Genomic DNA, 25892 nt, shown 5'->3' with positions numbered 1-25892 from the left:
CATGATGACAGAGCCATGTGTTAATGAATACGATTGACCTGTAGACACATTGTTAGTCTCTCTGTGTCTGATATACAGTCTGGTTGGCTTCAGTTGGGGACACTGATATACAGTCTGGTTGGCTTCATTTGGGGACACTGATATACAATCTGGTTGGCTTCAGTTGGGGACACTGATATACAGTCTGGTTGGCTTCAGTTAGGTACACTGATATACAGTCTGGTTGGCTTCAGTTGGGGACACTGATATACAGTCTGGTTGGCTTCAGTTAGGTACACTGATATACAGTCTGGTTGGCTTCAGTTAGGTACACTGATATACAGTCTGGTTGACTTCAGTTAGGTACACTGATATACAGTCTGGTTGGCTTCAGTTAGGTACACTGATATACAGTCTGGTTGGCTTCAGTTAGGTACACTGATATACAGTCTGGTTGGCTTCAGTTAGGTACACTGATATACAGTCTGGTTGGCTTCAGTTAGGTACACTGATATACAGTCTGGTTGGCTTCAGTTAGGTACACTGATATACAGTCTGGTTGGCTTCAGTTAGGTACACTGATATACAGTCTGGTTGGCTTCAGTTGGGGACACTGATATACAGTCTGGTTGGCTTCATTTGGGGACACTGATATACAATCTGGTTGGCTTCAGTTAGGTACACTGATATACAGTCTGGTTGACTTCAGTTAGGTACACTGATATACAGTCTGGTTGGCTTCAGTTGGGGACACTGATATACAGTCTGGTTGGCTTCAGTTAGGTACACTGATATACAGTCTGGTTGGCTTCAGTTAGGTACACTGATATACAGTCTGGTTGACTTCAGTTAGGTACACTGATATACAGTCTGGTTGACTTCAGTTAGGTACACTGATATACAGTCTGGTTGGCTTCAGTTAGGTACACTGATATACAGTCTGGTTGGCTTCAGTTAGGTACACTGATATACAGTCTGGTTGGCTTCAGTTAGGTACACTGATATACAGTCTGGTTGGCTTCAGTTAGGTACACTGATATACAGTCTGGTTGGCTTCAGTTAGGTACACTGATATACAGTCTGGTTGGCTTCAGTTAGGTACACTGATATACAGTCTGGTTGGCTTCAGTTAGGTACACTGATATACAGTCTGGTTGACTTCAGTTAGGTACACTGATATACAGTCTGGTTGACTTCAGTTAGGTACACTGATATACAGTCTGGTTGACTTCAGTTAGGTACACTGATATACAGTCTGGTTGGCTTCAGTTAGGTACACTGATATACAGTCTGGTTGGCTTCAGTTGGGGACACTGATATACAGTCTGGTTGGCTTCAGTTAGGTACACTGATATACAGTCTGGTTGACTTCAGTTAGGTACACTGATATACAGTCTGGTTGGCTTCAGTTAGGTACACTGATATACAGTCTGGTTGACTTCAGTTAGGTACACTGATATACAGTCTGGTTGGCTTCAGTTAGGTACACTGATATACAGTCTGGTTGACTTCAGTTAGGTACACTGATATACAGTCTGGTTGGCTTCAGTTAGGTACACTGATATACAGTCTGGTTGACTTCAGTTAGGTACACTGATATACAGTCTGGTTGACTTCAGTTAGGTACACTGATATACAGTCTGGTTGACTTCAGTTAGGTACACTGATATACAGTCTGGTTGGCTTCAGTTAGGTACACTGATATACAGTCTGGTTGACTTCAGTTAGGTACACTGATATTCAGTCTGGTTGGCTTCAGTTAGGTACACTGATATACAGTCTGGTTGACTTCAGTTGGGGACACTGATATACAGTCTGGTTGACTTCAGTTAGGTACACTGATATACAGTCTGGTTGGCTTCAGTTGGGGACACTGATATACAGTCTGGTTGGCTTCAGTTAGGTACACTGATATACAGTCTGGTTGACTTCAGTTAGGTACACTGATATACAGTCTGGTTGACTTCAGTTAGGTACACTGATATACAGTCTGGTTGACTTCAGTTAGGTACACTGATATACAGTCTGGTTGACTTCAGTTAGGTACACTGATATACAGTCTGGTTGGCTTCAGTTAGGTACACTGATATACAGTCTGGTTGGCTTCAGTTAGGTACACTGATATACAGTCTGGTTGACTTCAGTTAGGTACACTGATATACAGTCTGGTTGACTTCAGTTAGGTACACTGATATACAGTCTGGTTGACTTCAGTTAGGTACACTGATATACAGTCTGGTTGACTTCAGTTAGGTACACTGATATACATTCTGGTTGACTTCAGTTAGGTACACTGATATACAGTCTGGTTGACTTCAGTTAGGTACACTGATATACAGTCTGGTTGACTTCAGTTAGGTACACTGATATACAGTCTGGTTGGCTTCAGTTGGGGACACTGATATACAGTCTAGTTGGCTTCAGTTGGGGACACTGATATAGTCTCGTTGGCTTCAGTTGGGGACACTGATATACAGTCTGGTTGGCTTCAGTTGGGGACACTGATATAGTCTCGTTGGCTTCAGTTGGGGACACTGATATACAGTCTGGTTGGCTTCACGTGCTGTATCTCTCTTCAGTTGCTGTGCCCCTCTTTTCTGTGTGTGTGTGTGAGAGTGTGTGTTCTGTGTCCGCAGTACGGCAGAAGTCCCCTGCACCTGGCTTCCTACAAGGGCCACATCGAGGTTCTGCGCATTCTGCTGAAGGCCGGCTGCGATCTTGACATCCAGGACGATGTAAGACTGTGTTTATATGCTGCCATTCATTTGCTCTTTCCATGTTTCCAGCTTGCACTGCAGTCATGACTGTGAAAATGAATGTGTGTGTGGACCATTGCTTTGTGTTCTCTGGCGTTGCATTAGTGTCGCTCAGAATCTTCCCAAATGAACATCACACCCATATTACACCATGTAATATTTCTACCAATATTACACCATGTAATATTTCTACCAATATTACACCATGTAATATTTATACAATCACGCAAACAAACTCCAGAATGTTTAACTTTTGTTTAACTCATTTAAATGTGTGCAAGGTCACCTTTTAAACACACACATGACACAATTTTATGAAGGTTCTGAGTCTGGTTGCTGGTCTGTTTGGTTGCAGTGTGGTTTCTCCTGCGTGCGGACACCTTTTCTATTTCTCTAAGACTGTCACAGTAGTATTGTAATGACCTCCAGTGACCTAGAGTGGGATTATTTGGACTGCCATCTTGAGGGATACAGCAGCCCTCCACGGGGCTCACCCCCTGGGTGGAGGTCGTCCCCCCTAGCCCTCCCCAGTCCCACACCCACAGATAACAGCCCAAACCTCTGGCGCTCCCAAATTCTCTCCATCTGGTCAATGAGCTCCCGATCCCGAATGGGCCGCAGCGTGTCCCCAGCCACCAATGGGGTGAGTGGCCCCGAGAAGGAGGAGGGGAGAGAGAGACGGCAGTGGAGGAAAGCTGCTGGGACTGGGTCTGGGAGATCAGGGAGAGTGAAGAAGGAGGTTAGAGAAAAGCTCTTCAGCACGCCTCTTAGTTATCTCGCTTGGAATGACCAAACTAAACCCCACATCCTCCTCCGGTCACAGGAAGCAGCGCTTCTTTTTGATTTCTCTCTTCCACCCTTCTCATGATATGTCAAACCTGGCCTGCTAAACATCACTCTGTTGAGCTGCTGTGAGAAGGGTTCTCTAAGTTTGCAGGAATTCCATTTATGGTAGAACATAAATGAGAGCTGGGCTGAACTGAGTGCTTTTGCCTGCTGCTTCTGTAGTTGTGTTCACTGCTTTGTATGGAGGATGCCCACTGTTGTATACTGTGATAGTATGAAGGCTTATCTGATGTCATACTACAGTGTTGGATGATTGTTGTAACATCCTTGTTATTCCTTGTGTTAATAACAAACTGACACTTTGTTGGATGGATGATGTACTCATTGTGAGAGAGCCTACTAAAACATTGACCCATCATATTGAGGTCAGAAGGAATTAACTACTGCCTTTTGATATTGTATTCATCATTGACCTCTGAACTAATTGTTGATGTGTGGATGGAAAAATAACCCCTAACTGAGCTGTGTGTGTGTGTGTGTGTGCATGCAGGGTGAGCAGACAGCCTTACATCGGGCAGCCGTGGTGGGAAACAGTGACGTTATCTCTGCCCTCATCCAGGAAGGGTGTGCTCTGGACAGACAGGACAAGGTACATATCACACACACACAACAGCGCTCACACAGGACTGAAAGCAGAGCCCCAATGCACTCACTCACTGGCGTAGAGGGATTTTAAACCCCAACAAACTGTCAGACAGCACTAACACTATTTGACAATCTGTAGAGAAAATACTGCCTGTAATTGGCTTAACCCTCATTCATTCCCAGAGAAGGAAATAGGATCCGTCCCAAATGGCACCCTATTCCCTATGGGCCATGGTTAAAAATAGTGCACTAAAAAGGGAATAGGGTGCCATTTGGGATGCAGCGCCAGCCCTGTGGAAGTCCATGCGGATAGAAAGAGTGTATATTGCTACAGAGGTAACAGCCACTCTCCAGCTGCCACACCTGGTAGATCGAAAGCAAAGCCACACTTACCCTCTAAAGGAAACCAGACCCTGTGGGCCTCGACAGATAACCTCTTACATTACCTCACTACCTCCTACTTATCCTGCTATGTCAGCTATTTTGACTGAATGAAAACCAATAACAGGGTTGTCTAGTATGATAATCCAGAGGTCAGGTGGTAGATATGTAAAGCTCTTGACTGTGTTCGTTATTGCAGGACGGTAACACTGCTCTGCATGAGGTCTCGTGGCACGGCTTCAGCCAGTCTGTCAAACTGCTGGTTAAGGCCGGAGCCAACGTTCACGCAAAAAACAAGGTAAGTCTACTGCAAATACTGTAGATGTGATTGGTTATGAAACAGGCAGTGTTCCAGTAGGTCCTGTGCTGTGACAGCAGACTATTATATGACTGGAGAGCTTTTAGTGTTCAATAGGGCACACCAGGTAGCCTAATGGTTAGAGCGTTGGGCCAGTAACCGAAAGGTTGCTGGATTGAATCCCCGAGCTGACAAGGTAAAAATCTGTCGTTCTGCCCCTGAACAAAGCAGTTAACCCACTGTTCTCCGGTAGGCCGTCATTGTAAATAAGAATTTGTTCTTAACTGACTTGCCTAGTTAAATAAAATAATAATGGCCGGAATGGAGTGAATGGAATGGCATCAAACACATGGAAACAGGAATGGCATCAAACACATGGAAACCATGTGTTTGATGCCATTCCATTTGTTCTATTCCGGCCATCAACCTCCTGTGAATACAGCTGCAAATGGAAATATGTTCCAAAACGTTATCTCACTATTAAACACAACCCCTGGTGTCTGTTTGTCTGTCTGTCCATGTAGGCAGGGAACACAGCCCTCCACCTTGCTTGTCAGAATGGCCACGCTCAGAGCTCCAAGGTCCTGCTGCTGGGTGGGTCCAGGCCTGACAGCAAGAACCATGTAAGTCCTCTTCCTCTATGGTTGGCTAGTCTATGGGGCGCCGTTTGTAACCTGCTGTATTTTGTGTGAAAGATTAATTCCGTGGCACAAAATGTTGCTAGTTACCCCATAGTAGTCTTCCCATGGTATCTCTGAACCACTGCGTAGGAAATCCATGCTGACACAGAAGCCTTTCTACAGTTAACTACCACCGCAGAGCAGTTTGCATGCTTAAGTAGTCACTTAATTATGAAACTACGTACGTCTCTGTGCTCTACTCTGCACTTCAAACCTAATCTCCCCTCATGGGTGAACTGCTCTCAGTCAACAAGAACAGAGGAAGTAGCTCTCAGTGCCGTTCATTTGTCCTCGAGTCACTTCCCTGTGCCATTAAAAACGCTTCTGTCTTTGATTGCTTTCCCAACATCTGCGTGAATGGAAACTGGAGCTGTGTGTGGTGGTGGTGGTGGTGGTCTCTCTTCATTGTGTTCCAGGTAGGTGACACGTGTCTGCATGTAGCGGCCCGCTACAACCATGTGTCCATGCTCCGCACCCTCCTGGGAGCCTTCTGCTCCGTGGCAGAGAAGAACCAGGTTAGTCTGAGCATGTGACTGACACTACTTTCACACAGAAGCCTTTACCTTGTTTTTGGGATATTTGAAGGGGTTGTGAATCCAGCTCGAGACCCTGCTGTAACACTCTCTGCTTTCTGAGAATGTCTTTTAAATGTCTTTATCATTTTTTGGTAAAATGCTATTGTGCTGCATGTACAACTACTATGTGAATGTACGTCTTTAGTAGCTTTTATTAATTTAATGTCAAATATAATTGTCATGTGAACCATATCTTTGTCAAAGGTCCTTCCCTTGATTTATCCTAACTTAGTCTTAGCATTGTGCAGTAAACCTACTAGATATATAAAATATATAGCTGTATTTAGGTTTTAATAGCACAGAGCAGGGACTTACCGTATAACATTGTTCTGTATTTGTTTGTTGATGCGTAAAAATCCAACGGAACATTCAGTATGCTAAGTCTCTCTCTCTTTCCTCTCTCTCTCTCTCTCGCTCTCTCTCACCCTCTCTCTCTCTTCTCTGGGCAAGGCTGGGGACACACCACTGCATGTTGCAGCTGCACTGAATCATAAGAAAACAGTGCGGCTTCTGCTGGAGGCAGGAACAGACAGCAGCATCCGCAACAACGTGAGTAAAGTGCCTCCGGGGCCCGGCCCTACTGTGTTCACTATGCTCTGGAGCAGTCATGCACTTCTAAAGGCCCTCTTCATCTCGACTAATGTCACCGCTCTCGAGCCAGCGGTGTAGTTTTTCACTCAGTTAAAGCCACGTAGACTTTGATGAGTAATAGTATACTGTTCAAGAAACGTTTTGGCATACTGACAACTGAAATAGCTACTTGGAAATACATTTGTATATTCGTCCTCAACTCAGTGCCATATACAGTTGAATCATTCATCCCTAACTAGGTCTGCGTCCCAAATGACAGCCTATTCTCTATATCCCTCAAACTCACCTCTGGACCTCCAAGCCAGTTCCACTGCATTTTTTCATTGTTCCTATCTAGTCTAGACCTGTGACACCAGTTGTGTGCAATTAATTATCAGGTAGAACAGAAAACCAGCAAGCTCCAGGCCTCATAGGGAAAGAGTTGAATACCCCTGCTCTATATAGTGCACTACTTTTGACCAGAGCCCTGGTCAAAAGTAGTGCACTATAAAGGGAAAAGAGTTCCATTTGGGACACAGTCTAGGTGTTGATTGGCCTCTTGTCTGTGTGTGTGCAGGCAGGCCAGACTGCACTAGATCAGGCCAGAGAACACAACAACCCAGACGTAGCCCTTCTCCTGACCAAAGCGCCTCAGGTGAGTACAGGTTCACATAGTCTGACAAGCAGGGGCAGCCAAGCAGTGTTTATCACCACCTCACACGCCTGCCTTATCTCGCTATATATTTATATAGAAATATAATCATGCTGCCAACTGTGTTTGGACTTGAGTTACGATACTTCAGGTGTTTATCTGACTTCATTCCTGTGGGTTGGCAGTAAAGGTGTTCCTGCATCAAGTGCAAGTATGGGCAGAGTCCTTGGGAGACTACCATAGATACCAACCATCACTGATTAACAATAACTACTTACTGATTCAACCATCACTGATTTGATGATTTGAATTTGATCCAGTGTAATTAGCTAGGATAGTCGTAAAACTGACTATCCTACCGATCCTTGACTTCGGCGATATCATTTACAAAATAGCCCCCAACACTCTACTCAGAAAACTGGATGTAGTCTATCACAGTGCCATCCGTTTTGTCACCAAAGCCCCATATACTACCCATCACTGCGACCTGTATGCTCTTGTTGGCTGGCCCTCACTACATATTCGTCGTCAAACGCACTGGCTCCAGGTCATCTATAAGTCTTTGCTAGGTTAAGCCCCGCCTTATCTCAGCTCACTGGTCACCATAGCAACACCCACCCTTAGCACGAGCTCCAGCAGGTATATTTCACTGGTCATCCCCAAAGCCAACACTTCCTTTGGCCGCCTTTCCTTCCAGTTCTCTGCTGCCAATGACTGGAACGAATTGTAAAAATCACTGAAGCTGGAGTCTTATATCTCCCTCTCTAACTTTAAGCATCAGCTGTCAGAGCAGCTCACAGATCACTGTGCCTGTACACAGCCAACCATATTATTACTTACCCTCTTGCTCTTTTGCACCCTACTTGCACATCATCATCTGCACATCTATCACAACAGTGTTAATGCTAAATTGTAATTATTTTGCCTCTATGGCCTATTTATTGCCTACCTCCCTACTCTTCTACATTTGCACACACTGTACATAGCTTTTTCTATTGTGCTATTGACTGTACGTTTGTTTATGTGTAACTCTGTGTTGCTGTTTTTGTCACACACTTTGCTTTATCTTGACCAGGTCGCAGTTGTAAATGAGAACTACCTGGTTAAATAAAGGTGAAATAAAATAAATAATAAAATAAATATAGGCTAAAGTCAATTAAATTCAGGACTGCTAACCAATCAGTAAACTTGAAGCCTCAGTAAATAATACACTGGCCTTTAGTTGGTAACCTGTTCTCCCTCTGTATGTTCAGGTCCAGAGGTTTACCCGAGGCAGGAGTGTGAGGAAGAGGAGGGACAAGCTGAAGGCTGATCGCCGAGCACAGTCTGTCCCCAGGGATGACATGCTGCCCAGGAAGGTACAGTTACAGTACAGCTCCTCATCTTACTCCTACTGTCTCTGTGTGTGTCAGAATACGATAGATGCTCAGATGGTCGCCTGAAAGACACATTTTCTGTCGTTTCTCACAGGACAGCGCATCTGCTGCTGACGACACCCCCAGCAGCGACCGCGTCGCCCGCAAACATGAGGTGATTGAGGCGAGCAAGAGCACAGACAGGGAGCTCAGAGAGAAGGTTAGCTATTACCATAACCTTGTAACAACAACACATGAGAAGGTCAGCTATTACTGTAAACTTCTAACAACAACACATGAGGTCAGCTATTACCGTAACCTTCTAACAACAACAAATGAGAAATTCAGCTATTACCGTACACTTCTAACAACAACTCGAGAAGGTCAACTATTACCGTAACCTTCTATCAACAACACATGAGAAGGTCCGCTTTTACCGTAACCTTCTAACAACGAAACATGTTTACCCAGGTGAAATATGTTATTAATATTAAACACGTGGAACATGTGATGAGCTGTGCTGTCGTGCCATTGCAGCCATCGCTCTCAGAACCCCTCCGTCGTAGAGGGAACAAACATGGAGAGAAGAGGCGGGGCAAACTGCGAGGCTCCTCCCCCCAGCCCCCACTCCCCCCACACAACTACAAGGCCTATCAGCTGTACACTCTGTACCGAGGCAAGGATGGCAAGGTCATGCAGGTAGATAGAAAAAGTACATGCACACTGTCTCTACAATGACTTATTTTGTTTGAACATTTTCATGTGATGCTATGATTTATTACGCTTACCAAATTCACTTTTAATGTAGCTTTAAAGCACTGTGAATGGAGCTACTATCATATATTTTCTGTAATGTTGAAACCTTGTAAGAGGCTTTGCTACTATATTCTGGTATTTAGAAACATATATTTCAGTGTGAGTATTGCCCTGCGACAGGGGGTTTACTCACTCCAAACAGCCAACCCGACTGCTCGGAGGCATCTGCATAGTCCTAATGCACACTGTTGCCTTGTTTTGTATCACATTCCAATTATAAAACTGGGGGGACTTTCACCCGTCCCCAGTGAAAGTTGGCCCCTGGGTTTACTTGTACATCATGCTTCAAAAACATGTTTCGTTCTGTTAGTCTCCACTGTCAAGTGGCTCAGTGCTCATGGTTATTGTCTGTGTCCCAGGCCCCTATCAACGGCTGTCGCTGTGAGCCTCTGATCAACAAGCTGGAGAACCAGCTGGAGGCCACCAAGGAGGAGATGAAGACGGAGATCCACACGGTGCAGGACCTGATGAACAACAAGATGGGACAGCTGGACCGCAAGAACAAACATCAGGTACGGACTAGACCAGGGTGGTGTTCATTAGGGAAGGCAACGTAAAATGTTTTGCACCAAAAAGCTAAAAGGAATATTTCTTATTGAACCAGTCCAGGTAGATCAGTCCCAGTTTCAGTCCATTCCCTACCGTTTGGTGACTAATGAACACTACCTACACCACACCAGTCTCTCAAGTCACAGCAGTGCTGGTGGATGTGGGGCGGGAAATCCATGCATGTATAATTTGTGCTGATTTTGCATAGCCTATTAATGAAATGAAGTGTAATGTTGCTAAAGTCAGCTCTGAGCTTTTGTCACAACCGGCGTCTTGCATTAATCATGACAGCTCTGTCAGGTTCAGGCATTTAACTCTGGTTTGTGATTGTGTGGTTCTAGATCCGTGCTCTGGATAAGATGACAGTAGAGAGGGTGTCAGCGGAGAGGACAGAGTGCCAACACAGGATCAACCAGAGAGCCATGCAGGAAAGACAGGAGGGGGAAAAGAGACAGGTAATACGAACAGCAGTGTCAACTCACTCAACACAGCAGGAGAGGGTGGTCTATGCCATATCGCTTTTTCATTCGAGGTTTAGCTCAGATATTTCAACAATGCATTTACACTTACGATGAATACTATTGTACGCTAATGTTTCCTCTGTCATTAAACCCTTCATGTCTTGGCCTGCCCTTCAAGCAGGCATCAGTGGTGAACGAGCTGAAGAACTGGTGCATGGCCAAGCTCCAGAACATCGAGGTGCGCTTCGCAGGAGACCCCTGCAACACCAAGCTGCGCCGGTCCTCGTCCATGTCTGAGGGCCTGTGTGAGGTGGACCCTGGGGGACTCACCGTGCTGCCTGCTGGGGGGCCTGGGGACAGCGCCCAGTGTCTGGCCCCCCACATCACTGATGTCACCGAGGGAGACCGCAACACCGCCGCGACAGAGGACCCCTCAGCCAACCACTGCTTTGCTGTTCAGGTGGACAGCTCTCCAGGTACAGTTCAAACAGAACTCTGTGAAATAGCCAGCGCTCTGAATTACTACGCTTATGCACATGCACGAACGCACATACACAAAGAGTGGGAAATAATTTCAAGCAGATACAGGCTTGTGTAAGCGTTACGTAATCTAAGTTTATTACGTTTATTATTATTAGGTCATACCTTTAAAAAAAAAAGTAAATAAAGATTGAATGTGGCCCAAATATAACATTTTCACAGAAATTTAAAAATTATTGTTGCCTATGGCAGGCTAATTAAAATATCATCCCATACTATCAGACTGCATTTGAAGATTGGCAATCTCACTGGAACTAATTTGAATAATCATCAATTATTTGTGTGCCATGCTCTAAGGTTGACTTTTTAATTCTAATTCATTCCATAATTGCTTCTTGGAAATCTTCCAGACAGTGATAAACATCCCAAGCAAGCGGAGATCTCCTCCCCAACTACTGCCAAGTTCCTGTCACAGTCTCCCCAAGTAGTGCGACCCAAGGAGCGCTTGCTAGGTGCTACTGAACACCGGAGGCCATATCAGGAACTGCAGGACGTGGCGCTGCTGGAGTTGGGACCGAGCAGCAGGAGCAGCAGAAGCAACAACAACCGGGCCAGCAGTCTGTCCCCAGCGACAGAGCGCCACTGTAGCAGCAGACAGGACAAGGACCTCGACAGGGAAAGAGATAGAGACCGGGAGCAGGGCAGGGACAAGGGCAAGCACCACAAGAGGCACTCCCAGGGCAGGACTAAGGCCAAGGTTGCCACGGTGGGGCAGGCCGAGGGGACTCAGACTCTGGAGGTGTTTGAGGAAAGAGCCGTGGAGAGAGGCGGAGGGGAGAGCTCCTTTGCCCAGGAAAGGGAGAACATGCACGCCCTGGAGGTGACACAGTACTTCTTTGAGGCGGTGTCGACCCAGATGGAACACTGGTATGAGAGGAAGATCCAGGAGGCCAGGTGGCAGGCGGACCAGAGGGCCCAGGCAGACAGGGCTGCCCTGCTGGAGAGGATCACCTACCTGGAGGACGAGCTACGCATGCTCAGGACTAACAGGCACGACGACAGCTAACACAGACATACCACTGCAGAGTTTAAATCAGTGGAGGCTGCTGAGGGGAGGAAGGACGGCTCATAATAATGTCTGGAATAGAGCGAATGGAATGGTATACTTATTCCACTCCATTACCACAAGCCCATCCTCCACAATTAAGGTGCCACCAACCTCCTGTGGTTTAGAGTTACACATTCAGAACGGCAAAAACCATCTGAGGTCATTACAGATGGCAACCTGGATCTAGTGGACCCACTAGTAGACTTGACCATAAATTGGCCATACATTTGTCATTGACCATGCACCTTCTCTACAGAATTTCATACATATATCTAATAATGTCATGCAACAGTAGAAAATAATCAATTTGTAATGGTAACTTATTAATGAGAAATGTTATGGCATGCCAGACAATTCAGTATAATGTTGTCTTGTTAATCATGTGTTTTGTTGTATACACCTGGGCAGCTCCTGTGTGTTGTGCTTTGTAAAACCCCCAGTAAATGTACTGCTAGTTACAATGGATCTGTCACAGTGCCATTATTGAACTGGAACACCCACACATATTGGCACATTGATAGCTTGTCCTCAACATGCCAATACTCCAGTGCTTTTTATCCTGTGACGCGAAAGCCTGTTATGAGAATTATTCTGGGGGTTTGTGGAAAATGTGGGTCATTTTTAGTGATATTGTAAAAAACAAAATTCAATGAGAGAGTAGAGGAAAACGAGAGCAGACAGCTTCAGGAATAGTTTTGAGTTGGCCAGGATGCTTAACATATCAGTAGAATAAACTACTGCAAGCTTTCATATGTGACTTACAAGTGCAACAGAACTCACGAGAATACAGCCAAACTGAAAGTGTCTTAACTGAAGAGAAGTTGTGTTTTCAAAACTTTAGTACTCATCCACTTCTGCTCCAGCCCACTATTTCTTTGATGGTAAAAACTCCATAACACCCTAATGTTTATCCTCAGCACTAAAATGAGTTACTGTTAGGAAGACCATGTTGGCATGATGAAAAGTAAAATAGACTACTGTAAATGTGTTACCGTGCTCATAGGTGACACTTGTTCTGTTCATGTGAGGTCGTTGTACATTGATGTCTCTGCTGATATGAACATACATTCTGTCTAATGAAGTCAGATGATGTCAAGTGTATTTTGTAAAAAAACGAAAGAGAAACTACAAAAATGGCACGTCTGTTTTATATTCAAGAGGTAGACGTAAAGAGCTACACAAGAGCAGACCAACATGAGCCCTGGAATACTAGTTATAACCCAGAAACCATTACAGATGGTGCTATTTCACATTATTGCAAATGGCACATCATACATGATTCTCACAGCTTTGCTCAAAAGTGAACTAGACTCAGCGATCTGGGAAAGCGTCACCACTGCTAGACATGGACATTTTAATAGCAACCAAACTGATAGGGGACTCCCCATGACATATCTCATATGGTTGTGCTCACGCCAAACAACATTCTGTATCAGACACTAGCAGTGTCAGGGATTCACGAGAAGAAAGTAGAGGAGCTGGTACAGCTAAGATTTCTTCCATGGTAAGTGTGACAAGGTCCTGATTCCTATGGCTTTGATGCTGCACATACACAGTCCATTTGAGGTATCTAACTCCGGCAGTTATACCTTAGCTACATTTGAGGCAGAATAGCAAAGTTGCTGGCATTCACTTCCAGCATGAACGGGTGGATTACCTCAGTCCCACAGTTCCAGACAGGTTTTAGTCTATTTTGAATTGACGCAGCAATACTAATGGCTCTATGTAGGCCTAAGACCTTTCTTAATGTTAGCCAATGCAAGGGATGACTGCAGCTCATCGTGGTGCATATTTGCCTGTGTGATCATCATTCAGATGGCGTTCTAGGGATATGGAGAGACAATGTTTAGAAAAGGGATACAACATAAAATATGAAACACAATTTCAGACATTGGCTTTGCCATTTCTCACCTGATTTGTGGCATTTTTATTTCTCTTGAACTCATCACTCGCCCAATACCTTAAGTCTTTTCGGTCTCCTTCGTCTGGCACTTGTCTTATGGTCCACATCATGTTTCTGTACAGGCCCAACACTTTCTGTCTCTGTAAAAACTGTGGAAAGAGAATAAGCACTCAAACACAAGTTACAGTAGAGGTCGCCGTACGGCTAGAGCAGTGGAAGCAAACAAGCAATCTAGCTAGCAAGTTACCCGGCTATCTGGCTAATTTATAAACAATCATATGGTATTAGCAGAGCAATATGCTGAGGTAAACAATTAGTAAGTACCTTACTGTAATAGATTCCCATTCAAATGGGCAAAAATAGCTTTTTAGCAAAACATTTTTTCTCAAGCACAAATTTTGTTAGGACTCTCTGGGAATGGTCTGAGTGGGGAGAGGATAACTGAGAACTAGCTGTTAATGGCAGAAAATAACTATCAGGAAATAACACTGATCACTGCTTAAATGTTAAAGGTCCTGAATAGTCATTGTGATTCCCATGTAAAATAGCCTTTTGAGGGACTAAACTATCTCCCATAATATTTTGGGGGACAGAAATGCTATTATAATCTTTTCTCTCATGGCTACCAGGAAGTTTGAAAAGACAGGCGTGGGCGCGGAGCTTATATTCATGAGCTCGCATTGATTGACAGCTCTTTGAAACTCCTATGTCAAGAAACTTGGATGCAGTGAGCAGTGTTGCAGTAAAATCATCTCAAGCAAACTTGGTGATGCACAAAGCAACTCAAACGACATTGAAATTGCATCAATGATGTCAATGTTTTGGTCTCTCTCCAGTTTTGCATGTCTCTTGTGATGTGGTTCACAGCAGCATTGACGGATGTGCTGACTAGCTAACACCAGACACAGATGAAAGGGGAAACATATAAGTATCTTTGCCATAGATGAATAAGGTAAACTTTTAATTATATTTGCTGACAAACACCCTACAATCAAAATTTGGCACCAGTATAGTAGCTATCTAGCTAGCCCTACTAAACCAAAATATAAACGCAACATGTAAAGTGTTTTATTTTTCATGATTTTTCATGAGCTGAAATAAAAGATTCAAGAAATGATCCATCAGCACAAAATGCTTATTTCTCTCAAATGTTTTGCACAAATTTGTTACATCCCTGTTAGTGAAAATTTCTCCTTTGCTAAGATAATCCCTCCACCTGACAGGTGTAGTATATAAAGAAGCTGATTAAACAGCATGATCATTACACAGGTGCACCTTGAGCTGGGGACAATAAAAGGCCACTCTAAAATATGTAGTTTTGTCACACAACACAATGCCACAGATGTCTCAAGTTTTGAGGGAGCGTGCAATTGGCATGCTGAGTACAGCAATGTCCAACAGAGCTGTTGCCATAGAATTGAATGTACATTTCTCTACCATAACCCACCTCCAACATCATTTTAGAGAATTTGGCAGTACATCCAACCAGCCTCACAACTACAGACCACGTGTAACCACACCAGCCCAGGACCTCTTCTTCACCTGCGGGATCGTCTGAGGAGCGGTGCTGAGGAGTATTTCTGTCCGTAATACAGCTCTTTGTGGGGAAAAACTAATTCAGATTGGCTGGGCCTTGATCATGTGAAATCCATAGATTATGGCCTAATGAATTCATTTCAATTGACTGATTTCCTTCTATGAACTGTAACTCAGTAAAATCTTTGAAATTGTAGCATGCTGCGTTTAAATTTTTGTTCAGTATATATAAACCATGCCCCTCTGCAAACACAACATTGCCTTCTCCAATGCAGGTTACAAGACAGTACTTATTTAAATTAGGTAAGAGAATATCACATTACCATTGGTGAATTAAATTGAGTTAGGGTGATGCCTTAATAATTCAGATGTATCCAAGTGTTTGACATCGAGCCGGGACCAATAACTGTTTGATAAAACTTTATGTAAAAGCAACAGTCATTTTTCATTCTTTGATCTGGGATTTAATCCAAATATCATCCAATTTCATGAAAAACATGATTTTAACAGATCACGACCTTTACATGAAAAACATGATTTTGACTGTTCGTGACCTTTAATGTTAGCTAGCTAGCTCATGTTGCCATGGCTATTTCCCAAGGCAAGCATGATGTCAGAGAACACTACCTCGTTGGCACTACACTAACCCCATGGTTTAATGTTCATGTTACCAACATATATTTGTATGACCTGTTTTAATGTAAGTGCTGCCATGGGTAACCTTGAGCTAGCCACGATGTGGACAGTAGCAAACATGGTTGTAGTGGCAGCTCTACAGCTGATCCACTGTCTTTGGCTGGTCTGTCTTGGTTCAACATCGATGATTAACAAGATCAATGTCGCCCTCTTGTGGGGTGGAGTACTTATTGAAAATCCACATTTCTTTAGGGGCCATAAAATAATTATACTGTAGGCTACTACCATACATTATAAAACATGTGCTCAAAACATTTTAAAAAGTTTATTAACCCTAACATCATACAATGTATCGTGTCATATGTGATTGATAGATGGTATGAACAACTAACATGAATATCATTTGTTTGCTTAGTTATTTCCACATTACAAATCACCTTGGCGATAAACATTTCAATGCACATTCATCAACCACTGTTTTCCTAATGTCACAGCAATGGTATTTTCTAATGACGTGTCAGTGAATGAACCTTATCTACAGTACAGTCGAGGTGCAAAACAGATGTAGTTGTGATGTCGCTTAGGCTGCATTTAGACAGGTAGCACAACTTCCAAATTGGTATTTTGACCAATCACATATCTTTTGACATCAGATATTTTTCAGAACTGATCTGATTCGTCAAAAGATCAGAATTTGGCTACCTGTCTAAACATAGCCTAAGACCAGAGAAATGGAACCAATTGGAGCATTTATCAAAATTGTTATTAGCAGTCCTTGTGCTTCAAAGTGCATAAGAACCACATTTTCCAAAAACATTGACCTTTATAGAAATAAAGAGAGAAAGAGAGAAAGAGAAAAAGAGAGAGAAGCTTTATAATAACACCACATTATTTTGGGCAGAATTATAATGTCCAAGTAAACAATGGATGCATTTTTTAAAGCACATAGTGTAAAGTGAGATGCAGAAACATTTTTTCAAGGCACAATTTTGGGATTACTTTTTAAATGGATCAAGCCCATATCAGCATGCTTTTCTTTTGCCATGATATAATTAAGGGGGTTCTTTTTTTTCTTGTTATTTTTTATTTGACAAACAGTGCATTAACATCACAACACTGTCAGCTCGATACATGGCCATTTGATGTGTTTACATGAAAGCAGAATGTCTTGATGAGCATGTTAGACTGAAAACATCCATACAACATGAAGGGGGTTATAGTACACAGGGAAAAGAGGTATCTTGTTCAAACGGAAGGAAATCACATTTTGTTTGTTTTCTAACATTTTTATAGACGTGCAAGATAAAGCAATGCTAATTACATTACGAAAGAACTTCCAGAATCCCCCCGGCCTGATGACAAGGACTAACCAGCGGAGGTTGCTATCAAACTCTACAGTCTACTAAAATTAGAGTAAAAATAAGAAAAAAGGCACATATACAGTGGCAAGTCCGTCTTCCTTTGTGAGTCCTGTTTTTGAGTCTGTGTGTTGTCGAGAGGCTAGCAGCAGAGTGGCGTTGTGCGGTTGGTTGCTGCACTCTCAGATGGTTTCTTCTCATTGGCCTACTGGTCGGTTGCCGTGACGAGTTCAAACCACTGCCTCAGTGCGTCGCTCAGGGTCTCTGGCAAGGCATTGACGTCCCTCAAGATCACGTAGAAGGGGAAGGGGAACTCCTCCATGTAGGAGCGGATCTCAGGCATCTCTCCTGGACCTTTGAAGATGGGCACCTTGATGTCCAGAATGGAGTCCTGTAGAAAAATTACAGGAAATGTCAAAAGGAATATTGTGGAATATTTCCAGGATATTTCAATATGAATATCATATCTCAGTGACTTGACCATTCACATGCCACTTCTATTGGACTGTATCATGTAAATTACAGTAAAACCTTACATTTACTATCCACAGTCCTTGCTACATAACATGGATTCCATCTAAACCAACAAAGTCCTTTACCCTGGAGTTGGGGTTGTCAAGCACCACGAAGATGACAAAGACGTTGGCGCTGCGAGCCGCCTGCACGGCAGCCGTCACCCTGTCCTTCCCCTCCAGGAAGAGCCCCCTGCCGTCCGACACGATGAGCAGCAGCTGGGCCGTCTCTGTTGAGGGGAGGGGGGGAGAGAGAGTGAGAGGGAGGGAGAGAGATGGGAGAGAAAAAAAGAGCACAGGATGAGGGGGAGGCGGTCAGTTTACACTGGCACCACAATGGCCCTGGGTGTCTGCTTACAGGTTCCAGTCCTCTGGGCCGCAGAGGGAGAGCAGTGAGAGCCCTGATACCAGCTCTGCACTGTGATCCTCAGCGCGGCTCCACAGAGGACATGTTAGCTTCACCAGGGGCACTGTAGCAGGAACAATACTCTGCCTTTGACTAACAGTACTGGGGCTCTGCTCCCTACCAACACACTGCTCCACTCAGGGCTTGTTTGTTGGACATCAGATACTACCAGGGCATGGACCCCAAAGCCTCAGAGGACGATGTAATCAGCTGACATTCTTGCATATGTCTCAACCCATTACTGTAAGGAATAGTGGGATCTAGGGGACTAGGGGAAGCCATTCTCGCTTATAGTAATCATACTAAACCTTCCACCCAGTAGAGTACCTGTGTTCATGGATCCAAGGCTGTGCTGCTTGGCTGCTACAAACATGTTGGCTGAGGTCTCCAGGAACTAAAGGATATTAGAGCACAATGTGGGAGTCAGTCTCAGATGAAAAAAAATCTGTCTCAAAGAGTATTTTGGGGGGAGATCTGTTGAACAATATTACAGTAAAGAACAGGCCTGAAAGTGGTTCAAATCATCAAAACTAAAGAGTGTAAAAATGAAGGAAGGAAGAAGGAAAGGAATTCCCACCTGGGCTATCCTGGTCTTTTTCTGCTGGAACTGACAGAGCCTCAGTATCCTAGCACCTGACTGATCGTTGAACGGTTGTTGGAACGGGTGGAGAAGCTGCACTGTCTCTCCAAAGCTGAGGGGGACAACCAAAACATTCCACACATCATGTTATCTCACTGTCAGGGGAAGAGAAACACCTGGACATCCATATTAATGTATTTTCAGTGACTGCTCCTCTCACCTGCACACAGACACCTGCCCAACCTCCAGGAGAGTGAGAGCGTTGACGATCACAGACAGGGATTCAAAGGCCAGCTGTGAGGCACAGGAGACAGCGGTGAGACATTGTGTTTTTCCCCATGTGGCACCCTATTCCCTATATAGTGCACTACTTTTGACCAGAGACTTTTGAGCCACAGTCTAAACTAGTGCACTCTAAAGGGAATAGCGTGCCATTTAGAACTCATACATAGTTCCTGCAACACTGATTGCAAGGTTGTCTCCACTCATCCCTCTGTGAAGCGACCTACCTGTTTTGAGTGGTTGTCCACCATGCTGGAGGAGTCGTCCACGGCCAGACAGATCTGATACTCTCTCTTGCTGGGCTTGGTTCTCCTCAGCCAGATCTTGTCTTTACGGAACTGACTGGCGATGTAGGGGATCACCTTCCGCATGTTCAGACGCTTTCCTGTGCGGAAGTCTCCTCTGTGGCAGAGAGAAAACAGAATAAGAGATGAGCTAATATTTGTTGTGAAATTAAAAAGGAGGATCTTTCAAATGAAAAATAAATGAATTCATAGGAAAGGTTACAGAAGCCTGTTCCTGCTCCGGTCTGCGTTTTGTCTGATGGCTGATCAGTGGCCATGCTCCATGAATGATCTTCTAGGGGTTGCGGTAGGTACTCACTTGAGCTTGGCCGCCTGCGTGGGCTCTAGGATGAGGCGGAGCTGCTCACACAGCTGCTGGGACAGGGCCGAGGTCAACGTTTGGTACTGGTGCCACATGGCTGCCGCTGCACTCTCCTATAGGGAAAGATATTAGCAGGAGCAACACACAGAGATCTGAACTTCTGCAGGTAGGTCATGGGAATAACGCATAACAGGGTAAATAGTATCCGGTAATATTTATGTATTAGCAGAACATCCAAAGTGTTGGTACCTCCTCCCAGTCTCCAGGGGCCTGTTTCATCCAGGCCTCCAGCTGCAGCTCCATCTCCCTCCTCAGCTCCTCTGGGTCGCGGACTGGGTTCTGGACGGACACACACATTCAGCTAATCTTATACAGAGTGCTCCAGTGCTTTCTGACTGGGTTTTTTCTTTATTACTAGAGCCCTAAGCAGATCTCTGATCAGATCTCTGGTACCTGCAGTGTGTTCATTAGCAGCTCTGGGACAGTGTGGATGGTAGACTCTGTGCTCCTCTCTGGGCGCTCCTCGTCACTGTGACCCTGTGTGTCCTTTGGCCTCTCCTCGTCTTCCTCATGCTGCCTCAGAGCCTCCAGCTCTCCACTGTCCAGACCTGATGGGGGAAATTACACAGTAAGACACACAAACAACAGGCAAACACACAAGCACCCACACACAGGTGTAGACAGTGAGAGGAGATGGATAGAGCACCTTTCTGTGACGCTCTGGTCGAGTCCAGCTGCTCTGGCTTCAACTCCTGTGCGTCAACAGCCCGCAGGTCCTCTTCCTGCTCCTCTGTATCCATTGCAATGTCGTCGTCCTCTTGGTCCTCATCTTGTGGGGCTCCGTCTGGTTTCTGCTGGTCTGCACTGGCAACATCTGTCAACAGCAGAGACAAGAGGCTCAGTGAAAGGGCTCTTATAATAGCTTAGAAGCAAAGGCTTCTTATCTTGGACTATCATCTTCTTAGGGAGATGAACTGGTATGGCATATCTGCTCTGTGGTGTGATTGGTGCCTGACCGTATGTCTGTGTGTCGTAGGCCATCTCTCCCTGTTTGATATGCTCGTACAGGTCTGACTCCTGCTGGGCCTGAGTCTGTTTGTTCTCCAACGTCTTCTCCGTAGTGCTTTCCACCGTGCGTAGACGCTTGTTGATTCGCTCGTTGTAGTCGCCCGTCGAACGCTCGTTGTCAGCCTGCCCCGGCTTCCTTTTGAAGCTCTGGAACAGCCAGGTCAGCATAAGAACAAATTTAGAAATATATAGCTCATCTTAAAACACAAAACAGAATTTGATCACGGTTTAAAATGTTTCAGATTCACTAGAAAACATTATCTCAAAAACACACGGTAGAGATTTTTAGACCTGTGTCTTGCTCGCTTTCTGAGAAGACATCCTTGCCATGAGTTTGGACTCGTGTCCCTCCGACTGGCTGGCATCAGCCGCTCCACTACCACGCTCCTGGACAACACAAGAGGGTCAATGTGTGCCTGCCAAATAACAAATTTACATCGGCTGTAAATGGGTATGGGTTTCTACTTCTTTAGCTTGGTCTCTCTCGGATGCGTCCCCTGCCAGCTCCACAGCGGTCTCACTCTGGACGTTCTCCTCTCCTGTCTGACCATCTGTGTTGTGCTCCTTCCTCTCTGCCGATTCTGGCTGCTCCTCATCCTCACCCTCCCCTTCCTCCTCCTGTGGGCAATGAAGAAAAAAGGCGTTAAACACCCAACTAGCAAAGCATTCTGTTCTAGGTACATCTGGGCTCACAAGGTGCTTAAAGCATTAAACACGCTGATAATCTCACTGCTGATAATCTCACTTTTCACAGTGGGAGGCAGTTCCTTCTCTTGCTAGAACAAAAGAGGTACCTGCTGCATGCTGAACCAGTAGCGACGAACCTACCGATTCTACTTGTAGAATCGCAATGCTTGTCAGTGGCCAACAACTTGACTTCGAGCCAATCAGAGAGCACAAAACCCACGTGGGGGACACAACACAAAAGGAAAAAAATATGGCATTTTCTCCTACATCCGTGGATGAGCCAGTCACACGTCATATGCAAATTAGGTTATGGGACGGTAGCTAGCTAAGTGCACAGACGCAATGCACACAACACTAAATACTTCCTCCAAGCCAGCTAACCACCATAGCTAGTATTGATATTATAATTAGATCCCAATGGATTAGCTACGTTCCATGAAACAGCTGCCTGTGTTAGCTGCCGAGTTAGTGCAGTGTCCTTAGCTAGCTAGCTATGTTACACTAGCTAGCGAATATGCTAACGTTAGCTAGCTAAACATTTGGCTATGGGCTGGCACTGGGATTATGGAGAGTGAATTAAATAGTTTTTTGTCATCTTCGTAAGGAGTCATCTAGCTGTGGCCATCTGGCTAGTACCAACAAGGGTTTTCCACAAAATAACAACATTAGCGCAGAGAGCTTGAAATTTAGACCATAAGCAACACGCAAGGATATGCATTGCCAAACAACGCTACTGCCACCTTCTGGTTTGGAGTATTTTAACAAGGCTGAGTGGCTGACGACATCCAAGGTCTTTGCTGTATGAACACAAAAAAGATAGCACCTCTGAACAGAGTGTTGACAGTCTAAGTACCGTCGGCAGGCAAATGTTTGACAATCCTACCAGTGTGTCTGAGCTTTAAAGTGAAACTCCACTCAAACTATATTTTGGTATATTCTTTTCAATAGTACACTGTTGACACAGGCCCAAAATTATTTGCATGTCAGCAGTCAAGTTCTCAAGATATTGGACTTTCAAGAAGCAAAGTGTCACCGGCCACACCATCATTATGATGCAAGGAAAGAGAAGTCAAACTACCTTTGGTTTCTGGCCTTCGTTTGTAGGGATGGCCACATCCTCCTCTTTCCCTGCCTCTTGTCCTTTGTCCTTCTCCTCCTCATCCTCTGCCTCCTCTGTTTGTTCTCCTCCTCCCTCTTCCTCTGCCTCCTCTGTTTGTTCTCCTCCTCCCTCTTCCTCCTCTGTTTGTTCTCCACCTCCCTCTTCCTCCTCAGTCTTGGGTTCCTGGCCTTCTTCCTCTCCTTGTTTGTCTGTCTGATCCTCCTCCAGCTCCATTGGCGTCTCGTCAATGTCAAACGGGTTTTCCTCTGGAGGAGAAAGAAACTAAATTGTCACACACTGATGCTCTGGTGTCTCCACCGGTTCCTCTACTCCCTTATTCTTTAATTATTTTATTTAGTGACAAGATAACAGGACAAAAAAAGTTTCCTCTTCCAGATATACAATTGACCCCTGAGGCCTCACCGTTTCCCTCTCCCTCGTCCCCGGCCTGGTCCTCCTCCTGGTCCAGATTGAGTTCATCAGGCAGGTCCATGGCCTCCGGGTCAGGCTTCTTCTCCTGCTTCCCATGATACGGGTCCACCTCGTTCTCATCAAACTCCCGCTGGAACACAGATACTCAAATCAGACGCTATCTAGCACTCCTGCTAAAACACACCCAATTACAGCCTGAGATGTGTTGAGTAAAGTGCAGAAAAAAGCCCCTTGCAATGCCAGGGATAATCTGTGTGACGCAACATTGATATGCTCAGTAAAGTATATATGCATATATTTTCAGTGAAAGCTTACCTCGTCCCCTTGTTCATGGATCTTCTCCTTTTCCTCCTCGTCCAACTGTTCGTCTTTGTCGTCTTTGTTCTTGTTGTCTTTATTGGGGTCCGCTGCATCCAGGTTGTCATCCTTGGCTACCAGGTCTGATTCCCCCTGAAGAAACCACAAAAGAGCATAATTAGTGAAATGGTCCTACTAGAAGCAGCAGATACGGCCCTTTCTGACATTTGAACCCTCTTTTCTGATCCTTCCTCTCCGTACCTGGTCCATTCCTTGGCCTGACTCTTCCTCCTTGTCACTGCCCTCCTCCTCTTCCTCCTCTTCCTCCTCATCATCACCCCACATCCTCTCATCCAGCGTGTCCGTTTGGCCCTCTCCCAGGTCGCCCATCTTCTTATCCAGATCGTCATCCTCCTCTTTGTCAGACTCCTCCACGTCATCCTCACCTGAAAAGGCACAACCAAGAGAGCTTTGAGATGAACCCGACCCTGGTCTCGCATTAGGGCATGCAATGGAAAACGGTTTGAAATGTTTTGCAACAGATAATGAATATGAGTGTTTCTTATTGGACAAATTCCAGGTAGGCCCTCCCTGTGTCTATTTTCTTCCATTTGGTGCCTAATGAACATAACCCGGGAGCGTGATCAGACTCCCATGAGGCTGTGTGTTAAGAGTTCTGTCCACCCACCTGGCTCTTGCTGGTCTCCATCATGCATCTGACCGTCAAAGTCCTCGGACATCTCGATAGCGTTATCCTCCTCGTCAATGTTCTTCTTGTCAGGTTCCTCCTCTTTCTTCTCCTGGCCTTCCTGGAAAGTGTCCTCCACCTACGACAGAAAACGTAACATTTTTGCAAAACTTTATACATTTTTACTGAGTAATGCATTGATGTCAGTAGGAGACCAAGTGAAAATTCAACTTAAAACTTCTACTTGCACACAATCCCGGATCCGGGAGCACCCCCATCAGTAAAAAAGCTGACTAGCATAGCCTAGCATAGCGTCACAAGTAAATACTAGCATCTAAATATCATTAAATCACAAGTCCAAGACACCAGATGAAAGATACACATCTTGTGAATCCAGCCATCATTTCTGATTTTTAAAATGTTTTACAGGGAAGACACAATATGTAAATCTATTAGCTAACCACGTTAGCAAAAGACACCACTTTTTTTACTCCACCAGTTTTTTCCTGCATAGGTAGCTATCACAATTTCGACCAAATAAAGATATAAATAGCCACTAACCAAGAAACAACTTCATCAGATGACAGTCTGATAACATATTTATTGTATAGCATATGTTTTGTTAGAAAAATGTGCATATTTCAGGTATAAATCATAGTTTACCATTGCAGCCACCATCACAACTCTCACCAAAGCAACTAGAATAACTACAGAGACCAACGTGAATTACCTAAATACTCATAAAACATTTCTGAAAAATACACAGCGTACAGCAAATGAAAGACAAAGATCTTGTGAATCCAGCCACTATTTCAGATTTTTTAAGTGTTTTACAGCGAAAACACAATATAGCATTATATTAGCTTACTACAATAGCCAACCACACAACAGCATTGATTCAAGCCAACAATAGCGATAACGAATAAACCAGCAAAAGATATTAATTTTTTCACTAACCTTCTCAAACTTCTTCAGATGACAGTCCTATAACATCATATTACACAATACATATAGAGTTTGTTCGAAAATGTGCATATTTAGCGGCACAAATCGTGGTTATACAATGAGAATAGTAGCCAAGCTGCCAACAATATGTCGGGAGAAATCTTGGGAGAGGCACCTAATCTAATCAGTAACTAATCCTAAACTTGACTAAAAAATACAGGTTGGACAGCAAATGAAAGATACATTAGTTCTTAATGCAATCGCTGTGTTAGATTTTTAAAATTAATGTTACTACGACATACAGCGTGCGTTAAAGCGAGACCGCACCGAAATTAATGGCGGAATATGAGTTTTACATTTTTCAACAGAACAACGAATTAACATCATAAATAGTTCTTACTTTTTGATGAGCTCCCATCAGAATCTTGGGCAAGTTGTCCTTTTTCCAAAAGAATCGTTGCTCGGTTGTAGATTGTCGCCTTCAACTTTGGAATTAGCAGTAAACATTAGCCATGTGGGCCAGACGTGCCCAACTCCCTAGAACGCAGCACAAATAAATACCCGAAAATCGCAATATACTGATATAAACTGATATAACTCGGTTTAAAATAACAACATTATGATGTCTTTAACACCTATATCGAATAAAATCAGAGCCGGATATATCTAAGGGCTATAACGGGAGCTTTCTAGAACGCCATCCTGAGGTCTGTCTTGCGTTATGGCGAAGGGAAGAAAGAGAGGACACCACGTTGCCAGCCCATTT

The 25892-nt window shown here is 44.4% G+C and overlaps 2 protein-coding genes and 1 pseudogene across 5 annotated transcripts in view; 1 reads left to right on the top strand and 2 right to left on the bottom strand.

The window, feature by feature from the left end:
• The window catches only part of LOC120024508 (ankyrin repeat domain-containing protein 6-like), a 34034-nt gene extending 20867 nt beyond the window's left edge, over positions 1-13167 (top strand). Inside the window, exons 3-16 of one of the 4 annotated variants that reach the window (XM_038968777.1) lie at positions 2616-2714; positions 4072-4170; positions 4747-4845; positions 5370-5468; positions 5942-6040; positions 6551-6649; positions 7248-7325; positions 8576-8680; positions 8793-8897; positions 9215-9376; positions 9853-10005; positions 10384-10497; positions 10682-10979; positions 11394-13167. In XM_038968777.1, the coding sequence (XP_038824705.1) occupies positions 2616-2714; positions 4072-4170; positions 4747-4845; positions 5370-5468; positions 5942-6040; positions 6551-6649; positions 7248-7325; positions 8576-8680; positions 8793-8897; positions 9215-9376; positions 9853-10005; positions 10384-10497; positions 10682-10979; positions 11394-12049 (2265 nt within the window). In that variant the 3' untranslated portion in view covers positions 12050-13167. Of the gene's footprint in view, positions 1-2615; positions 2715-3145; positions 3475-4071; positions 4171-4746; positions 4846-5369; positions 5469-5941; positions 6041-6550; positions 6650-7247; positions 7326-8575; positions 8681-8792; positions 8898-9214; positions 9377-9852; positions 10006-10383; positions 10498-10681; positions 10980-11393 lie in introns of those variants that run through there. The other 3 variants (XM_038968774.1, XM_038968775.1, XM_038968776.1) reach the window with 3 other exon arrangements.
• A 645-nt stretch (positions 13168-13812) lies between these two features.
• LOC120024221 lies at positions 13813-16476 on the bottom strand (annotated as a pseudogene).
• Position 16477: 1 nt separating this feature from the next.
• Positions 16478-25892, bottom strand: part of LOC120024219 (midasin-like) — a 59613-nt gene continuing 50198 nt past the window's right edge. The window contains 18 exon segments of the mRNA XM_038968415.1: positions 16478-17915; positions 18124-18266; positions 18770-18836; positions 19020-19134; positions 19243-19316; positions 19532-19706; positions 19908-20023; positions 20160-20249; positions 20364-20518; positions 20617-20784; positions 20927-21125; positions 21270-21365; positions 21444-21596; positions 22744-23030; positions 23188-23326; positions 23512-23646; positions 23755-23939; positions 24182-24320. Of these exon segments, the coding sequence (XP_038824343.1) occupies positions 17730-17915; positions 18124-18266; positions 18770-18836; positions 19020-19134; positions 19243-19316; positions 19532-19706; positions 19908-20023; positions 20160-20249; positions 20364-20518; positions 20617-20784; positions 20927-21125; positions 21270-21365; positions 21444-21596; positions 22744-23030; positions 23188-23326; positions 23512-23646; positions 23755-23939; positions 24182-24320 (2622 nt within the window). The 3' untranslated portion in view covers positions 16478-17729.

This window comes from Salvelinus namaycush, chromosome 29, assembly GCF_016432855.1.
Source record: "Salvelinus namaycush isolate Seneca chromosome 29, SaNama_1.0, whole genome shotgun sequence".
Lineage (NCBI taxonomy): Eukaryota > Metazoa > Chordata > Actinopteri > Salmoniformes > Salmonidae > Salvelinus > Salvelinus namaycush.
This window is presented reverse-complemented; position numbering and strand designations above follow the sequence as displayed.